The 16,936-nt window shown below is 39.3% G+C and overlaps 1 protein-coding gene across 3 annotated transcripts in view; it reads right to left on the minus strand.

Moving 5' to 3' along the window:
• The window catches only part of PTPN1 (protein tyrosine phosphatase non-receptor type 1), a 65,643-nt gene that overhangs the window by 21,446 nt on the left and 27,261 nt on the right, over positions 1-16,936 (minus strand). For 2 of the 3 annotated variants that reach the window (XM_032804044.2, XM_032804046.2), the window contains 2 exons: positions 4,181-4,271; positions 1,923-2,023 (listed from right to left, as the gene is read on the minus strand). In XM_032804044.2, coding sequence (XP_032659935.1) covers positions 1,923-2,023; positions 4,181-4,271 — 192 coding nt within the window. Of the gene's footprint in view, positions 1-1,922; positions 2,024-4,180; positions 4,272-8,495; positions 8,609-16,936 lie in introns of those variants that run through there. The other variant, XM_032804045.2, reaches the window with a different exon arrangement.

Genomic DNA, 16,936 nt, shown 5'->3' on the forward strand with positions numbered 1-16,936 from the left:
GATCTGAAGAAGTTTTAAACTAAGAGGTGAGACTCCTCACTACTTCTAAATAGTATGTTGGTGATATAGTCTACTCAGTGGATGAACTACACACTTTTAAACCTCAGCTAGTGGAGAACTACATTGCTGTATTGAGGCAGCTATACTAAAGTTATAGGAAGGATCTTTCACTACAGTAACACAATCAGGAATGTGCTGCTGTTTGAAGATGGAGGATTTTAATAGTCTTAAAAGTGTAACTATATTTTATAAATATGAGTATACAGATGACAAAAGGAAAAATCCCTTGTGTATCTTTATACAGTTTCAGTCCAATTCAATTTAACAGTCATAGACTGCTTAATATCAACTGTGTTTACAATACACTTCCAAAACCTTAGTATTTGGATTTGCATTATTTTCTATATGTGTGAACCTGTCTTAATGGGTGAAATTCCCAGAGCCAGCACTGACAATAGGGCTTAATTGGACTTCTGCATAGATTTTGCACTGGCCCTATGCTCAGAGGTAAATTTCATCCATTCAACTATATTTAGACTCTCTTTCAAGACTGGCAAGGATTATGTAAGTAACATTCTATAGATTCCATGGTCTTCAACAATATTTACCATGCCAGCTGCTTCAACTAAACCTTAATTTAGATTGTTTAAAATTGGTGGTGTTTTGAACACACCCATGATGATTGCCTTTTCTGTTCATTCCTCTGCAAAGCACCTGGCATTGGCCACTGTCAAGAAGACAGGATACTGACTAGATGGACCTTTGGTCTGATGCAGTATGGCTGTTCTTATGATATTCTCCCGCAAATATAGTGCTAATAAAGGTTTGCACCACTACCAGAACATCCCTCTCTACACTGTTCTTTAGCTTATAATTTTCCAGTTTCATCAGTGAAACATTCATTTAAAAAACGAATACAAAAAGGATAGCCTGTATATGCAGGATGCAATTTCAAATATAAATATTGCAAAACCAGAATATTAATTGGTACTACACTTAAGAATATAGGCATCTACAGTTACTATTCCTTGTAATATTGTTGTGTAAAGGAGCATGACAAGTTATCGAAAGGGATGGCAAATTGGCAAATATAGCCTGTGAAACTCTTGATGAAACGATATAGGAAGAGAATGGTCAGAGTACCTGGCTTTCCATTTCCTAATGAATCAGGCTGTCCCAAGTATTTGCATAAAAAACAGAAATTAGTTTGAGGTGTAACAGTGGTGGAGTCTTAAATTGTGAGGAATTTCTGAACTCTCAAGTTAAAACTAAATTAATGTGAAGTTAATTTGTGAGATTTTATATTGTGTATGTGTGCCTACTGTCTGATTTATTAAAAACATGGACATGTTACTATGTGGATTTTGGATTTGAGATACAAGTTTCATTTCCTGCCAAACTCTACTTACTCTGATGTTTTAGATGTCCCTCAAGAGATCTGGATAATCAGGATTTACCACTAGATAGGTTTAGAGTCCAACAGACTTAAGTTTGGCCTCTAAAGGATGCCGTCTCTCAAGTGGCAAGAGAGATGCACTATCATCTAACGAAAGATTCTCCATTTAATCCAAAGGCAGATCTGGAATCTGTACTGAGTCAATGTTTAGGAAAACATGTCAGGCCAAATCCTGGTCCCATTAAAGTCAATAGTGAAATTCCAATAGACTTCAGTGGAGCCAAAATTTAAAAGTGTATTACAATATACACTACTTTCCTAGTGTGGATGGGGATAAAAAAGTTACAGGCTAAAAATACAAGAAAGTCAGAATGAACTATTAGAGCCAGGGCTGATGTGCAGTTCAAGTGACAATACAATATTTGCACAGTCATGTTTAACAAAAGCTCTTGGAGGTGTTGGTTTGCGAAAGAATCATTTTACCTTATCAATTGTTTTGCAGGTTGTTTTTTTTTCCAGTAGTTACCTGGGTAAGGATGTAGCTCCTTTGGGCCTCTTCCATTTTTATCAAGCTGGCATTGATATAGTCATTGTCACCTTTGGTTAGCTTAATTCGACTGTGGTCAACTGTAGCACAATCAGAACACACAGGTTAATGCCTTCATGCATATGTTATGATCCATGGCCAATTTCATCAAATGCTAGGACCAAAAATGTAACTTACTATTTCACTTTTTGTTCTTTCAGAAACAATAAGGAATTGTTTCTGAATGAAAAGTTCTTTGCACTTGCTGTACTGGGAACAGACAATTTGTACTATTTTGTTGTTATAACACAATTAGGACCCAATTAAAAAAAAATTGTGAAGTATGGAGTATTTTGCATATGCAATGATCACAATTGTACATGCAAACTGGACAATTATGCACATAGATTTACATATCAAGCTACTGCTTGTACATGCAATTAGCATGTACAAACTAATTACACAACTATATGCATGTTTTTGCAGGTCTTTGTCAAAAATCAGTTCCTTAAAACCCGGATAAAAGATAAATTTGAACAAAGTTGCCTGTATTAGCAGGATAATCACCAAATGGAAATCTTAACCTCTCCTTATAGGTCTTAGATACAACTGAAATTTTCCCTAATCTATCTACCCCACTTACTGAACAAAAATTACTTGATGCTTATTTTACTGCACTTCTGTTCTTTCCAAAGCATGCAGTATTTATGATTCCCCCAATGCATAAGAATTTCCACACTTTACAGGAAAAGCCAAACTTACTGAAAGCAATACCATCAAAAGTAAAACAAAATCAACAATTATCAGCAAGAAAAAAAATAAGACACTTGAAACTGATCAGTAAGCAAAGCTACGTGCAACATTATAGTTCCTACTGAATTTCTTGACAGGTTCAACTGAATTTTAGCCATTATCTGGAAATATCTGTTCAGCTGCAATATGTACAGGAATCCTATGATTGCCGCACACACCATTACTGTTCTTTACGTTTCTTCTATGCAGTGTTAACTACTTATGCTAAACAACCTGTTCCACCTCGTATGTAGCTGTGACATTGAATACATTTCCCAGACCTGAAGAAGAGCTCTGTGTAGCTCAAAACCTTGTCTCTCTCACCAACAGAAGCTGGTCCAATAAAATATATTGCCTCACCCACCTTGTCTCGCAAAACAGAGGACATAAATAATACACACTTGGGATGAGGGGAAAGAAGTCACAAAGGTGCATAAGGATTAGGGTTTCTGGTTTATTGGGTTTATTATAATTTAATTTTTCAGGGTTTATTTTATCATTTGAGTTTTGTAAATGTCCAAGTTGGAGTTTTTGGGGGCCTTCTATACATTACTCATTACAGTATATACTATAATAAGGAATCTCTTTGCAATGTTCCCTAGTGTATTTTAACATAGTACTCTTTCAAACAGCAATATACTGAAGTGTACTAGGGAACCTCTAATGAACACCAGCAGGACCAATTATTGTGCAAGAAATTAGTATCCTTTAGTATTTACACCCTTGTAATCCACATTACCAGTCTGTAGAGACAAGCTCCTGCATACAAGTAACCATTTCTGGTGTTTATCCAAGAAATGCTGATTGCATTTTTTGTATTAGGGTGTTTTCTTAGCGCTTATCAGTTAAGACCGAAAATCAGATGCCCTAATCATGACCCACTCTGTGCAGGGAGAAGAGACTTAGAGGGTTGAATATCTGTTATATATTAGGAAAACAAGGAGACCAGAGTTTCTGAAGTGAGTAAGTTAAATGCTAGCTTTCCTGGTTTCTTTGCTTCCTTTTCTCCTCTCAAACTAACTTCCAATTATATTATGTTGGCAAGAGTCCTCCCGTCTCTGTACAGCTACAAACATCCTATATTAACTGGTAGCATGCTATACACACACACACGCGAGCGTACTTACAGTAATGGAGAGGATAAATGTACATTTAATATTGATAACATTTGTTCTATCCTACCTATTCTTCTTCTGTCCCCAGGGATTTGACCATGAGACAACTGCTTTCCCGCAAAGACTTCTGTCCATGAATACTGCAGCTACTGCATACTGCTGCAGTGTAATCCATAACATACCATACTATGGTGTATTGTGATATATCTTATGTCATTAAGTATATTAATGACAAGATTTCAGTCACAGATGTGTAGCCATCCATTCAAATATACAACCAAATGCCTTCTGGAGACAAATTCTTAGAAGTCAGCAGACTGTTACAAATAATTGTGAAGAAAGGATACTTACAGGGGCTGACATCTCTGTACCTGTTTCGGTTTTTGTTTCTGGGATGTTTGGCCACTTTACATGGAAAGTCACTGGCTTCATGCCTGATATCCTAGAACAAAAGAAATTAAGATATTTAAACTTGCCAGCAGTTTGCAAGAAAAGCTTACAGTTCAGTGTGTCTGTGAGGGAGGGGTTGTGGATTTCATTTTATTTTGCAGACACTTGCAAGTGTCTGCTTGTCACGGTATTTTAATTTGCTTGAGGGTTTTGGACAGCAACTGTTTAGAACAAATGTTTTCAGTTTTAGATTAAATACTGAGGTAAGATTATTTCTTGGAGTGCAAGACACTGACTCATTGTTGGCTACGCTAATATGCTATCAGCTTTTCACAAAGGAAGTACCGCAATACTGTGTAAAAGCACAATGTCTAACACATTTTACCTGATGTACAGAATTGTAAAGAATATGGCATTACACAAATATTTCCACTAAGTTATTCATCGCACTCAGCTACACATTAAAGAGTTTACTAAGAAAGATGGTTAGAAATGGCTATTTAGTATTCTACATGTCACCATTTCATAAGTCTGTATTAACAGCCCAAAACTGCAGTCATGTCTAGTTAAGTTAATTTGGATCCTTATCTCGAGTCATCAGCAAGCTGTTCTGGAGCTGCAAATGACAAAAAGGGTTCTTTGTACTCAGTGTATGTTCTACATAAAAGCACGGATGCCATTTCCCAAGCTAATGCTGACAGAACTATCCAGCTCTTCCGCCAGCCTTTTTTCAGATGTGTCTAACAGCTCCAGCCTCTGAGAGAAACTCAGAAGAAATAAGGAAGCAAAAATATTGCCCAACTTAAACAAACCCTTATTTATAGAAATTGGGCAGACATGCATATTGTATACTGCATAAGAGTACACCTGTACAAATGTTGCTACCAGGACCATGGTAGATTTCTCCCCCCACCCACGCTGGAACAAAATCTGCAGGAAATGCACTTGCTGTAGAATTCAGATTTAGCTCTTACAATGAAATTTAAGGAGTCCCAACACAGACATCTTGTACGTGTGTAAAATGTACAGTTTAGTATTTTTGGATGGCCTTTGAGCCATGCTAAAGATATTAGGGCAAATTCATCCTTTCCACTAGGGTTGAATTTGAGACACTATGATTTATTTGGTTAATCAAATTAAACTAAATTTTACATTAAGAAATTTACATTTTTAGGATCATATCCTCAGCTGGTTAAACTGGTGTAGCTCTCTGACGTCGGCAGAGCAATCATCAATTTATGCCAGCTGAGGATCTGGCCCTTCGAATTTGGACTAAATCAGACTGGTACTCTATGATTTTGCAGAGAAGTAACCTTAGGTATATAGAAAAGTGCTAAATCACAGGAATGTTTGTGTCTAAAGTGCCTGCCAACTGCAAGCATTCAATTCCTTCCCCTCCTTTCCTACTCCTCTCTATAGATTTAGCAGCAATCTCTGAATATGCTTTACAGACTATATTGCGTGATGAGTTATATTTTATAACTACTTGCCCCAAATAAATACAGTGATCTGAAATAGCTCCCTACTCAAGAGGCCTTGACATCAGCTGCTATCTTTTTATAATTTAACACATGGCTGCCTGTACTTCTGATGGAGAATGTAGGCTGCCAGTATGGTGAATGTAGTCTCAACTTCAACAGTACAACATCTCAGGAACAAGCCCCTGCAACTTAAACATATATTCATAAATTGGTCATTTTTTATTTTAGTGTTTTTGCTACCATGCCTGAATTGAAGTGTAAAGGCCAAAAAGGGAATGGCAAACAAGGTTTTCTAAATCTACTCCCCACAGAGCCTACATAGCCTTTTTAAGTTGTGATGGGGCAAGGCCAGATGGCTACAGTAAAGGACTGAGAAACAGGTATGCTAGCCCCAGGCTAAACAAATCCCTAGTACCCTGGTAACCAAATGGCAGTTGCTCCAGGTTAATCAAGGCACCTGGAGCCAATTAAGATCTTTCTAGATGGCAGTAGAGATAGCTACTTTAATTAGAACACCTGCAGCCAATCAAGGCAGGCTAATCAGGGCACCTGGTTTAAAAGGACTCACTCCATCAGGCAGGGAGGAGCCAGAGGAGAAGGAGCAAGTGTAGGAGCTGGAGCAAGAAGCTGAAGAGTGAGAAAGTGTACTGCGAGGAGTTGAGAGGAACAAGCGTTATCAGACACCAGAGAAGGTCCTGTGTGTAGGATAGAAGACAGGTGGTTTGGAGGCCATCGGGAAGTACCAGGAGTTTGTAGCTGCATGTCAGCTTTACAAAGCACTATACGACCAGCTGTGATCCAAAGGCTGGGCTGGAACCCGAGGCAGAAGGCAGGCCCGGGTTCCCCCCAAACCTCCCAACTCCTGATCAGACACAGGAGGAGCTGACCCAGACTGTGGGTTCCACAAGACGGGAAGATCACTGAGGTGAACAAATCTGCCAATAAGCACAGGACCCACCAAGGTAGAGGAGGAACTTTGTCATAAAATATAAAGGAAAAGACAAGGTCCATGTGCAAAGAAATCAACATGTAATGTAACCAAAAAAGTCTATACGGTTTTATTAATTCAATCCAATATAAAGCAGAGGTACTAACCTGTCTTGTGCCACTGGAAGCCAATAATGGTTCCTAAGTATCTAAACTGCTAACATCAGCTTTTTTTATATTTTACAGAAGAATTACAATGATGCTTCAGTTACACAAAGGAACTTTAATAACCGATAGATACTCTCCACCTTCCCCAAGAACTCATTGCCACAAATATCATTGAAGCCAAGTGTTCAATAAGGTTAAAAAGTGTTAGGTATTGATATAGACTGTAAGAATATTCATAGATAAGAAAAAAATCGTATACAAATGACAAAGCTGCTGCTGCTCGTTGCAGGTCAAAAGTTTGTCAGCAGGAGAACTCTCTCCTGCCTACAAGCAGCAGCTACACTGCGCTCCTTTTAGCAACACAGCTGCAGTGGCACAGCAATGTCGTTAAAAGGTGCATAGTGTAGACAACGTCTTAATAAAGGCGGTGATCTCTTTTCAATCCCCAAGGTAGGAAAATATGCTAAATTTGCATTGCCTTAAGTAAGAATACTATTGTAGGAAAGCTAGGTCAAACAGATCAGTTTGCTATTTAGAGCTGAAGGCAGGAAGTTAGTGGGTGCTCTTGTTTTGCCTGATTGGGTATGTCTATACCCCTGGCTGGCCCACGCCAGCTGACTCAGACTCATGGGACTCAGGCTAAAGGGCTGTTTAATTGCAGTGTGGATATCCGGGTTCAGGCTGCAGCCCAAATGTTTACACCGTAATTAAAAGGCCCTTAAGCCTGAGCCAGCGGGGATGGGTCTGCCACACGTGTCTAACTGCACTGTAGACATACCCGTTGTGGTAAATCTCTGTCACGGAGGGGGATACTTTCTCTCAGGCAGCTCGAGGAAACCCCTGGAGAGCTTTCAAAGTTTGTCCTTAATTTGAACTGGATTCTACACTAAATAGGGAGCCAGTGCAGTGAATGGAGCACCGCAGTGAAGTGTTCATAGGGACCTGTGATGCTAATTGTTGTCCTGAAAAAAAACCCAATTAGTCATGGGACTTCATTCTAAATATAGCAAATTGCATAAAATAGTCAATCTTGAAAGTCTTGAATGCATGGATCTCAGAAGCCAGCTATATTTCTGAAAGAGGTGCCCTCATCTGACATGTCTGATGATAGTGGGTTTTTTTTTTGGCAATGGTAGCTCTTTGTGCAGCCAATGGAAATGAGATGTCCTACAGAATATGAAGTGACTTAATCATAGCACAGATGCTCTCAGTGGAGGGGGTTATTAAAAGAAAAGTCCTCTGCTGGCAAAGTTATTACACAAAATTGTCCATTCTGGGGTTTCTTGCATCCTTCCTCTGAAGCTTCTGATATTGGCCACTATCAGAGACTACTTACCAGATAGGCAATTTCAAAATGTGTCAGTCCTATGGTAGTATAATTTACGTAGGAAGCCACAGTAAAAGAAAAAAATGGTACTCATTCAAAAATTCTCATGCAAGTGTCATGTCACAGTGACTCAAAGTCAATGTCAGTATAAAAAAATGAAAGGCTGGTAGATGAATACAGGGATTGATAAAGATAATTAACACTTTCTTGAATTACATTCATATAGTGCCTCTACAGTGTGACTATCATTTAAAAGGGAAGCATACGCAATTTAAAATGTCAGGCATTATGAAACTTAATAAGGATTAGAACTGAAAGTCAGTTTTCTGAAGTTAAATCTGGTTTTGAGTACGACTCATTTGATAGCACTCACCTCATGAGTTTAAGTCCTGTACCCACCACAGATATTTCAGGGCAGTAACTTGTAGCTTGGGAAGAGGAAGTCTGTTGAAATGCTGTACTTCGGATGAGACAAATCAATGTTTTTCTGCCCATTTCTGATCTAGATCTATCGTAATGATAGAGGTAAAAGTTAAAGATCTTTCTGTGCTTTTCAAGAGGGGAGAGCTGCTCTCAGCTATGTTACGGGCCAAATGGGCCCCAGGATGCGGTAAGTGGAAAAGTCATTGAGTCAACTTTCCCCTTCCTCCTCAAGCTGAGTACACCTTAGTCAGATCAGTGTTTCTGGCCCCCAGTAGCACTAGCAGCTTTACAAAATACCATAAAGCTATGTAGCCCCAAACCCTGAACTAAGTCACTATGTATAAGCAAGTTCTGCTTTTTCATTTTAGTTTTAGGCCAGCTGCTACACTAATTTCTGTAGTGCCCTTCATCAGAATATATCAAGAGTGCTCTACATGCATCCTTATTGTATAGGCAGGAAACTGAGCCACAGAAAAATTAAGTTCTACATTCACACAGGTATTTAGGATCCTAGCTTCCACGGATTTCAAGTTAGGAGCCTACATATCTCTGTGGATCTGTCAGCAACCATTCAGGTACATTGTATTCATAATCACACGGTGAACATCACGTCCTTGCAAGCATTCACGTGTCAATATTTACAACTCATCTTACTGTTTCAGAAGGGGGAAAGAAAGGCTTGATCCAAAGCCCCCTGACTTCAATGGTCTGCATTGGACCTTAAGTCTGTAGATAGCTTGATTAATGGGTAAAATGAAAAATATTTACCCATAAACACTTTGGGAAAATAATTTCAGGGTAGCATAGGATAAGAGGTCCTATGTTATACTGTCACTCACTGCCTGCCTATCTCTGGGAAACAGCAGTTGCCAAGACCCTATGACAGGGGTTGGCAACCTCTGGCACGTGGCTCGCCAGGGTAAGCATCCTGGCAGGCCGGGCCAGTTTGTTTACCTGCCGTGTCCGCAGGTTTGGCCAATCGTGGCTCCCACTGGCCGCAGTTCACAGCTCCAGGCCGATGGGGGTGGCAGGAAGCCACAGCCAGAACATCCCTCAGCCCGCGCTGCTTCCTAGCCTGGAGCAGCGAACCGTGGCCAGTGGGAGCCTGCTATCAGTTGAACCTGCGGACGCGGCAGGAAAACAAACTGGCTGGGCCCTTCAGGGTAAGCACCTTGGCGAGCTGCATGCGAGCGGTTGCCGACCCTTGCCCTATGAGCACAGCTGCAGCGAACCATAGTCTGGTGTACACTGAAATGATCACATTTAACATTTAAAGCTTCCTTAATGCTTTTAGTAATCAGCACAACACTAATCTTAAAATGAATGAATTTTACTTAAATAATCAATTTCCTAATCTCCATTTACTGATACAGGTGCCACAAAGAAGGGCAGCACAATAAAATAAGTCACAATTAGAAGTCAAGGGAAAGCTGCTGCTCTTTGGAATGTTCCTTTGCTAGGTGACTTCATGCAGTTACAAAGCTTTCCCCTCCTGAGACCACAAGAGGGACAAGTGTTGAGGGGTCCTGCAGAAACAAACTGCTGGATTAATTGGGGGGAAAACCTTTTTAGGCTCAAAAGGGAAAAGGCAGGATTTTGCAGAACTGAGCATCAGTGACCCTGGTCCTTCTCTAAAGAGAACACTGGTGAGCCAGAATATGAAGTGAATTATTCTGATAAAGCATTCAGGAACACACTGGATGAAACTGATATTCAACCAGTTGGGGCAACAGGAGTGGCTTTCCCTTTCTATGCAGACGCCTGCCTGATAAACTTGTTAACCAGACTTCAGTAGCCCTGATGTAAAATTCTTTAGGGATGTTGTTTTGGACCACATATGCAAGCAGTTCATTCACAGATATTAGGGCCAGAAGGAACCATTATGATCATCTAATCTGACCTGTATAAACAAACATACATAGCTTATAAAATTCCACCCAGATTCATGAACTAAAGTCTGACAAGCTGCAGAAGTTGTACAATTGAATAAAATGTTCACACCACTTTCTATGACACTGGTTATGGAGATTTGCTTGTTCATACATCTGGGAACTAAGTAAGCCTGTGGGTGTGTACTTACATTTCTCAAGAGGTCTGTGTAAGGCTGGCTGAGCAAGTGATTGCCCTATGAGGTTGAGAAATTGTAATCAAAGACTTGCAACGTGGTTCTCCTAGAAAGCCCCTTGCTGATTCAGTACTATGTGGGCAATTTGAAACAGGCTGTAGTGATGCAGTATAAGCAGCACTTCCATGTCTACAGTCAGTTGGCTGTGGTTGCCAAAATGCACAGCCACCAGAATGCGCAAGCTAGGCTGGAACATGCCATTAAATTATGTCAGCACGTAGGAAAGGGCTTTAAAGAAACCTATACCCATTTTGATTATCCTAGCAATAGGACATCCCTAAGCTAGGGCTTTGTTGTGCGCCACGAACAAGGTGCAACTGGTCTAAAAACAACACAGTCTCGAAATTTAGAGGATCGTAATTTGCAAAACCTGTACTGGCTACTGTGATAGGGTGACTACCCCACACATGTGGTGAAAGGGTTAATGTGGGCCTGGCCTAATTAATGATGGAACCCATCTGTGACGGGGCTGGGTGGTGCTATAAATAGAGGACACATGAAGCAGAAAGGGGCTGCAAGGAGAAACTTTCAAGTTACACTCCTGATAGTACAGAGTGGCGAGATCTGTAAGGAACAAGAAGCTTTTACACAGAGTGAGGAGAGACGTCCAGGGACACGCAGCATTGGAGGAAGTCCAGGGAGGTGGTAGTAAGAGGGAGTAGTGTAGAGGATGTACCTGGGGTTCCCTACCAGCCACTGCTAAGGTGATGGGAAGCTCTTAAGATATGGACTGCTAGAAACTTTGAGAGAAGGTTCCAAAACCCAAGGGAGACAGATTAGTTGGAAGGACCGGGGTATTGATTTATTTATGCTAGACTTTGTCAGCCTGAATGGGGTGCAACTAAAGCACGAGCCTTAAGAGGTGGACCACTGAGAGACCAGCATGATTCCTGGCCATGGGTGCTAGATAGGAGAGCTACTACGCCACATCTGTGCTTTAAGGATTCACTCTTAACAGTGAGTCTACTCTTCTACACCAAGGACTGTGTAAATTAGGTAATTAGTTCATCTGAATACACATTCTGAATTCTGATCATTTGGGTGTGCACTTATCCACACAAATTTAAATATTTGGGCCAAGATTTATAAGTTGCCATTTGGGAACTTCTAGGTAGGAAGGGCAAGAAGGGGGAAAACAGGACTAACTAGTTTCTACTGAGAGACACTATAGGAGCCCAATATATGATTGGAAGTTAAACAAATCACCCCACATATAACCCTAAATGTGCAACTTTAAAATGAAAGTTATGTGAGCTACCCTAAATCTGGCATTTCCTAACCTTCAAGTGTTTGACTTTGCCACCTAAAAAAGATTCTATTTATCTTAAAGAGAAAGTTAAGGAGAGACTTGATCACAATCCAAGTATCTACACAGGGAACAGATATTTCCTAATGGGCTCTTCAATCTAGTGGACAAAAAAAGTCTAACAAGACCCAGTGCCTACAAGTGGAAGATAGACAAATTCAGACTGGAAATAAGGAACAGTTTTTAACAGTGACGGTAATTAACCATTGGAACAATTTACCAAAGATTTTGGCAGGTTTTCCATTACCGGCAATTTTAAAATCAAAATGAGATATTTTTCTAAAAGACCTACTCTAGTTCTAATTGGAATTATTTTGAGGAAGTTCTGTGGCCTGTGTTACACAGGCAGTCACACTAGATAATCACACTGGTCCCTTCTGGCCTTGGAAACTATGAACACTTAAATGTTTTTTGTATGTAAATATATTAAGCAAAAAGGAAAAAAAGTTGTAGAACTGAAGTCAGTGGAGCTATGTGGATTTTACACCAGCTGAGGATCTGACATTTTGTCAATCCCTACATATTACAACCTTTCGTATTTCTGACTTCTCAACTTTTTTTTAAATCAACTATGGTTTTGATTACTTGTTGTGAAGGCTCTTTTTTTTTTTTTTTTTTTTTTTTTTTAAAGAAGACAGCATCAATGAAGGTCTAATATTAGGCTAAAAGTTATATGGATGTCTTCAAAATTTAAATACATTAGAAGGTTAAAAGATGAAAACTAAGACTAAGAACATAAGTTCACAATAGGTGGCAGGAATACATTGTTACGATATTTCAAAAGGCTCATAACACGATAGCTGAACAGGAAACAAAACTAAAACAGGAGCATCTATATTTAAAAAAAAAAATCTTGCTTCTCCTCTCTCTCACTTGCACAACTCTGTTTCCTATTCAACAACTCTCTTCACTGCTCCTGAAATGAGTATGAGGGAAAAATATTGGAGGTGGAGACTGAAAAACAAAATGGCTCTTTGACAAGTATTTTTGCAGAGGAAAAGCTTTTACTATTTACAATATCAAGCAAGAATCAGTGCCAGGAAACAAACCACAGTCTTACTAGAGCGTCGAGATACAAGTCAGTTAATCCACCTCCTGTGCAGTTTAGAGAAGGGAAATGAATCGTGATGGTCACACACACATCTTAAGTTCCCCAAAGACTGGAGGTTTTCAGATCCAGTATTTTGGCTCAGGTTCATCTCTAGTATACTGGGGACATTTGAAAATCCAGATGTCTATTTAGCTCCTGAAGTAGTTTCTGCATCAGTCTGTAGAGCAAATTCAGATGCAAATTTTGAAAGAAAATTTAGCTTTAACAAATTTTTGCACAGTGGTGTTTGGATTCCACTAACATGTGTTTTTATACGAACTAAAACTTATTTCATTCTCCCTGACCCTTTGGACATTTCAACCTTTTATAGGATGACATTTCAAGAAAGTTGCTACATAACCTTTTAACCCCTGGACTGACAAGAGACAGTGTCAGCTTCTTACTGACAGCCTTCGTTGTTACTTATACAAGGACATGACCAACACCGAATGTTCTCCGATAACATATGTAGCCTCTTTGCAAATCTAAATATTTTTGTGAAAAGTGCTTGAGAAACAAAAATATTAAGCATCTGACAAGAGGCTTCTCCCACACTCTAAGACAATGCAACCAGATGGATCTGGCTGCACACTCCGAGTACAATCATCAAGATAGTAATCTTTCCAGAGCTAGGAATCTCATTGTGTATGGACTATAACAGAACAGTAGATGGCCCTGGAATGAATACAAAGATGCAATTCAGTGCAGAGGTTCTGATGACATAACTGATGGAAAGGGAACTGTGGAGTGACTTCATCTTTCGTGTTCACCCACAGTCATTATCATCTTATTACATATGTACCCACAATTACTTTGCACTGAAGTATGTTTTATACACATGAAATTAACCTTAAAGGGTTACGGGAAAGTAGGAATTAGAGTGCAAGACTCCACTATACCTTTAATATTTTACAGTATGTTTAAAATGGTATAGAACATGGGTTCTCAACCTCTCTCTTTCTGAGGCCCCCCCAACATGCTATAAAAGGTCCCTGGCCCAGCTGTGCCACAACTGTTTTTCTGCACAGAAAAGCCAGGGCCTGCATTAGGGGGTGGCAAATAGGGTAACTGCCTGGTGCTGGGGGCCTGTGTTGCAATCCTGTGTGGTGGGGCTGTGTCTTTCTGCCCTGGGCCCTAGCGAGTCTAATGGTAGCCATGCTTGGTGGACCCCATGAATTCTGTTCACGACCCCGTGGGGGGGGGGGGGGGGCCTAGACTGACGGCCCCTGGTTGAGAACCACTGGTATAGAATGTAGCCTCAATTTTATATATACATAGATAATAGTTTGGGACAAACCAGGGTTTAAATTCTTAGATCATTTCCCAGAGCCCCTTCCTCAACCCTCACGCTATGAAAACCCTCCAGTTCAGGGCTCCAGTCTCCGGGTTTCAGGCCCACCAGGGGAGGAGTAGGGGAAGAAGAGGAGCCACCTGGGCTTAGAAATATTTACTAGAGCTCTGCTCTGGCCGAATTTAAGTCCTGGGAAAAACAGATTTTAGTTTTTAAATCAAATGAATAGTTAATTATCTTTCAAAAAAAATCAAATAAATTAGTTGAGAAATATGAGAACAAGTGACCATTTTTAAAATGTGACAAAGCAGGACTGCTCCCCCTCAATGGCTCTGCGGGAACTCAAAAGTTGTGAAAATTGAGCAGATGATATTTTTGATATCAGAAACCTAGCAAAAATGCACCACTTTTTCAAGTTAGCAGGATGGTGATATTTTATTTGTATTTTGAAACAAGTGTTTTGCACAACTGCATCCAATACTAAAGAGAATAAGCCTGATTTTCAGTAAAGTTACTGGAATCTTAATCCTCACTCTGCAAAAATTGACAACTAACCCAGTCATATTCCGTTTCTCAGCAAAGATTAATAGTGGCACAGTGAGGTTCCAAATATGCTTACCAGAACACTACCAACCTAGCAAAACGAAACTACATGGTTCACTTGTTTTGTTAACAGTACGTCTTGGGATGTAGTATTTTGTTTGCTAATTTAAAAATCTAATACACAGTGGAGGTCTCTGATTTTTCTATTATACATTTTCAAAACTTGGAATTCAAATGCTTTAAGTTCTCCTACATAGGTCTAAACTTTCTAGAACTGAACTGCAGCCTTACAGTATTGATTGCAAAAGACATCCAAATTTTGAGTATTAGAAGATTGTATTTATAAATCCTGAAATATTTCACCCTTACATTATAAAACTATACAGTGGACTACATAGAATACAGTCTCTTTAAAGGTTAGAGATATGATAATCTTGTTCAAATAGTTTCAAGGATTGTTCTAGCGCAAGGGCAGGAGATTGCGAAGTTGAAAAAAATGCTTGATTTGGTCTTGTGCATAGACTTTGCCACTAATTTGTTTACATTAAACAATGCTAGCAAGAATCTCCAACTATTTAAAAATTCTCTTTAAATATAAAAATCTCACTTACCGACATCTTCCTCATATACACAAAAGAATAAAAAGAAAAAACCTCTAACTATATATTCAAATACACCAGAGTTTGCAGCAACCAGGGACCAGTTTTTAGCAACAGAAACAGAATTAACATAGCACCAACACACAAGTATGGGCTTAATCCAAAACCCACCAAAAGTTAATGGAAAGAGTTGTTTCTCCTCAAAGGTTCTATTGATAATGCATTGTCAACAAACTAGGTCACATGTATATTGTCTTAAGAAATGTGAATTGCAGGTGTCAAATGTTATGCAATGAAAACTGTTTCAAAAGCTACTGAATTACAGAAAAGAAGTTAGTAAACTCTTTAATAGATACTTTCTGAAATCTATGGAAGGAGCCCCAAATTGTGACATCTGCTGCCTTGTTCTGAATTAAAGGAGGGATCTAATTTCTTACATATATTGGGGCTATCCGTTCTACTCTGAAAACGGCACTAAAAAAGTGGATAACTTCTTAAAAACCTAGAAACTAGGAGATGTTTTACCTGCCTTAAGTTTATTTCATATGAATTGACACTGCTTTTATCAAATCTATTCTCTTGTGCGTATTCAATCAACAATTTACTTCTTTCCAAAGAGGAGAGGGTTATTGGTATTGCCTATAACTCAAACAGAAAATAAGTTCACAAGAATAAAAAAATTCACTTCATGTATTTGTGGTCAATATAGCCATTGTTTCAGTTCCTAGGTTCTTTACAGCTTAAGAACAAAAGGTTTTCCTACAATAAGGCACATGGAGTAGCCTCAAAACTGATCTTTCATCACGCTGAAGCAAACCTGAAACTGTAACAGTGTAAGCAAACTACTTTCAATTTTGGTGCAAAGAATATTTCAAGGTATTTCAAGTGTTTGGACTGAGTTTGATTCATTAAAACAAAGACTACCACACAATAAGCACTGAACTGTTTTGAAATTCTATTCTATCTGGGTTCTTGCACTGAACTCCATTGCCGAGTGCCTTCCAGAAATGCATTAAGCAACATGACTAAAATCTGTGCTATTTCTCTCATGTTCTCCCTGGGGGAGTAGTGTGTGGACTGTTTTGTTTTGCAATGTTGTACAAGTTCTCTTTTGCTTACACGTTGCCACACGTTTGTTAGAGAAGGCAAGGCCAAAGAAATTCACCTTGTGCTCAGAGTAGAAGATGGTGACCTTTGATGGTCCCAAAAATCTGGCCATTTATTTTGGTACCCAAGAGGATGCTGAGCTACTCTGAAAATCTGGACTGGATTCTGGGTGCTGAGTCCTTTTGAAAATTCTGGCCTAGATAAACAAAAAAACCCATGGAGTATGCTCATTCCATGTGAACATGAACTAGCTATAACTTAACAGCATAGGAATAACTCTGTACCATTTCTGTTTGGATTCTAGTCTCATACTTTTACAAGACTTGATCA

The sequence above is a fragment of the Chelonoidis abingdonii genome, chromosome 14, assembly GCF_003597395.2.
Source record: "Chelonoidis abingdonii isolate Lonesome George chromosome 14, CheloAbing_2.0, whole genome shotgun sequence".
Lineage (NCBI taxonomy): Eukaryota > Metazoa > Chordata > Testudines > Testudinidae > Chelonoidis > Chelonoidis abingdonii.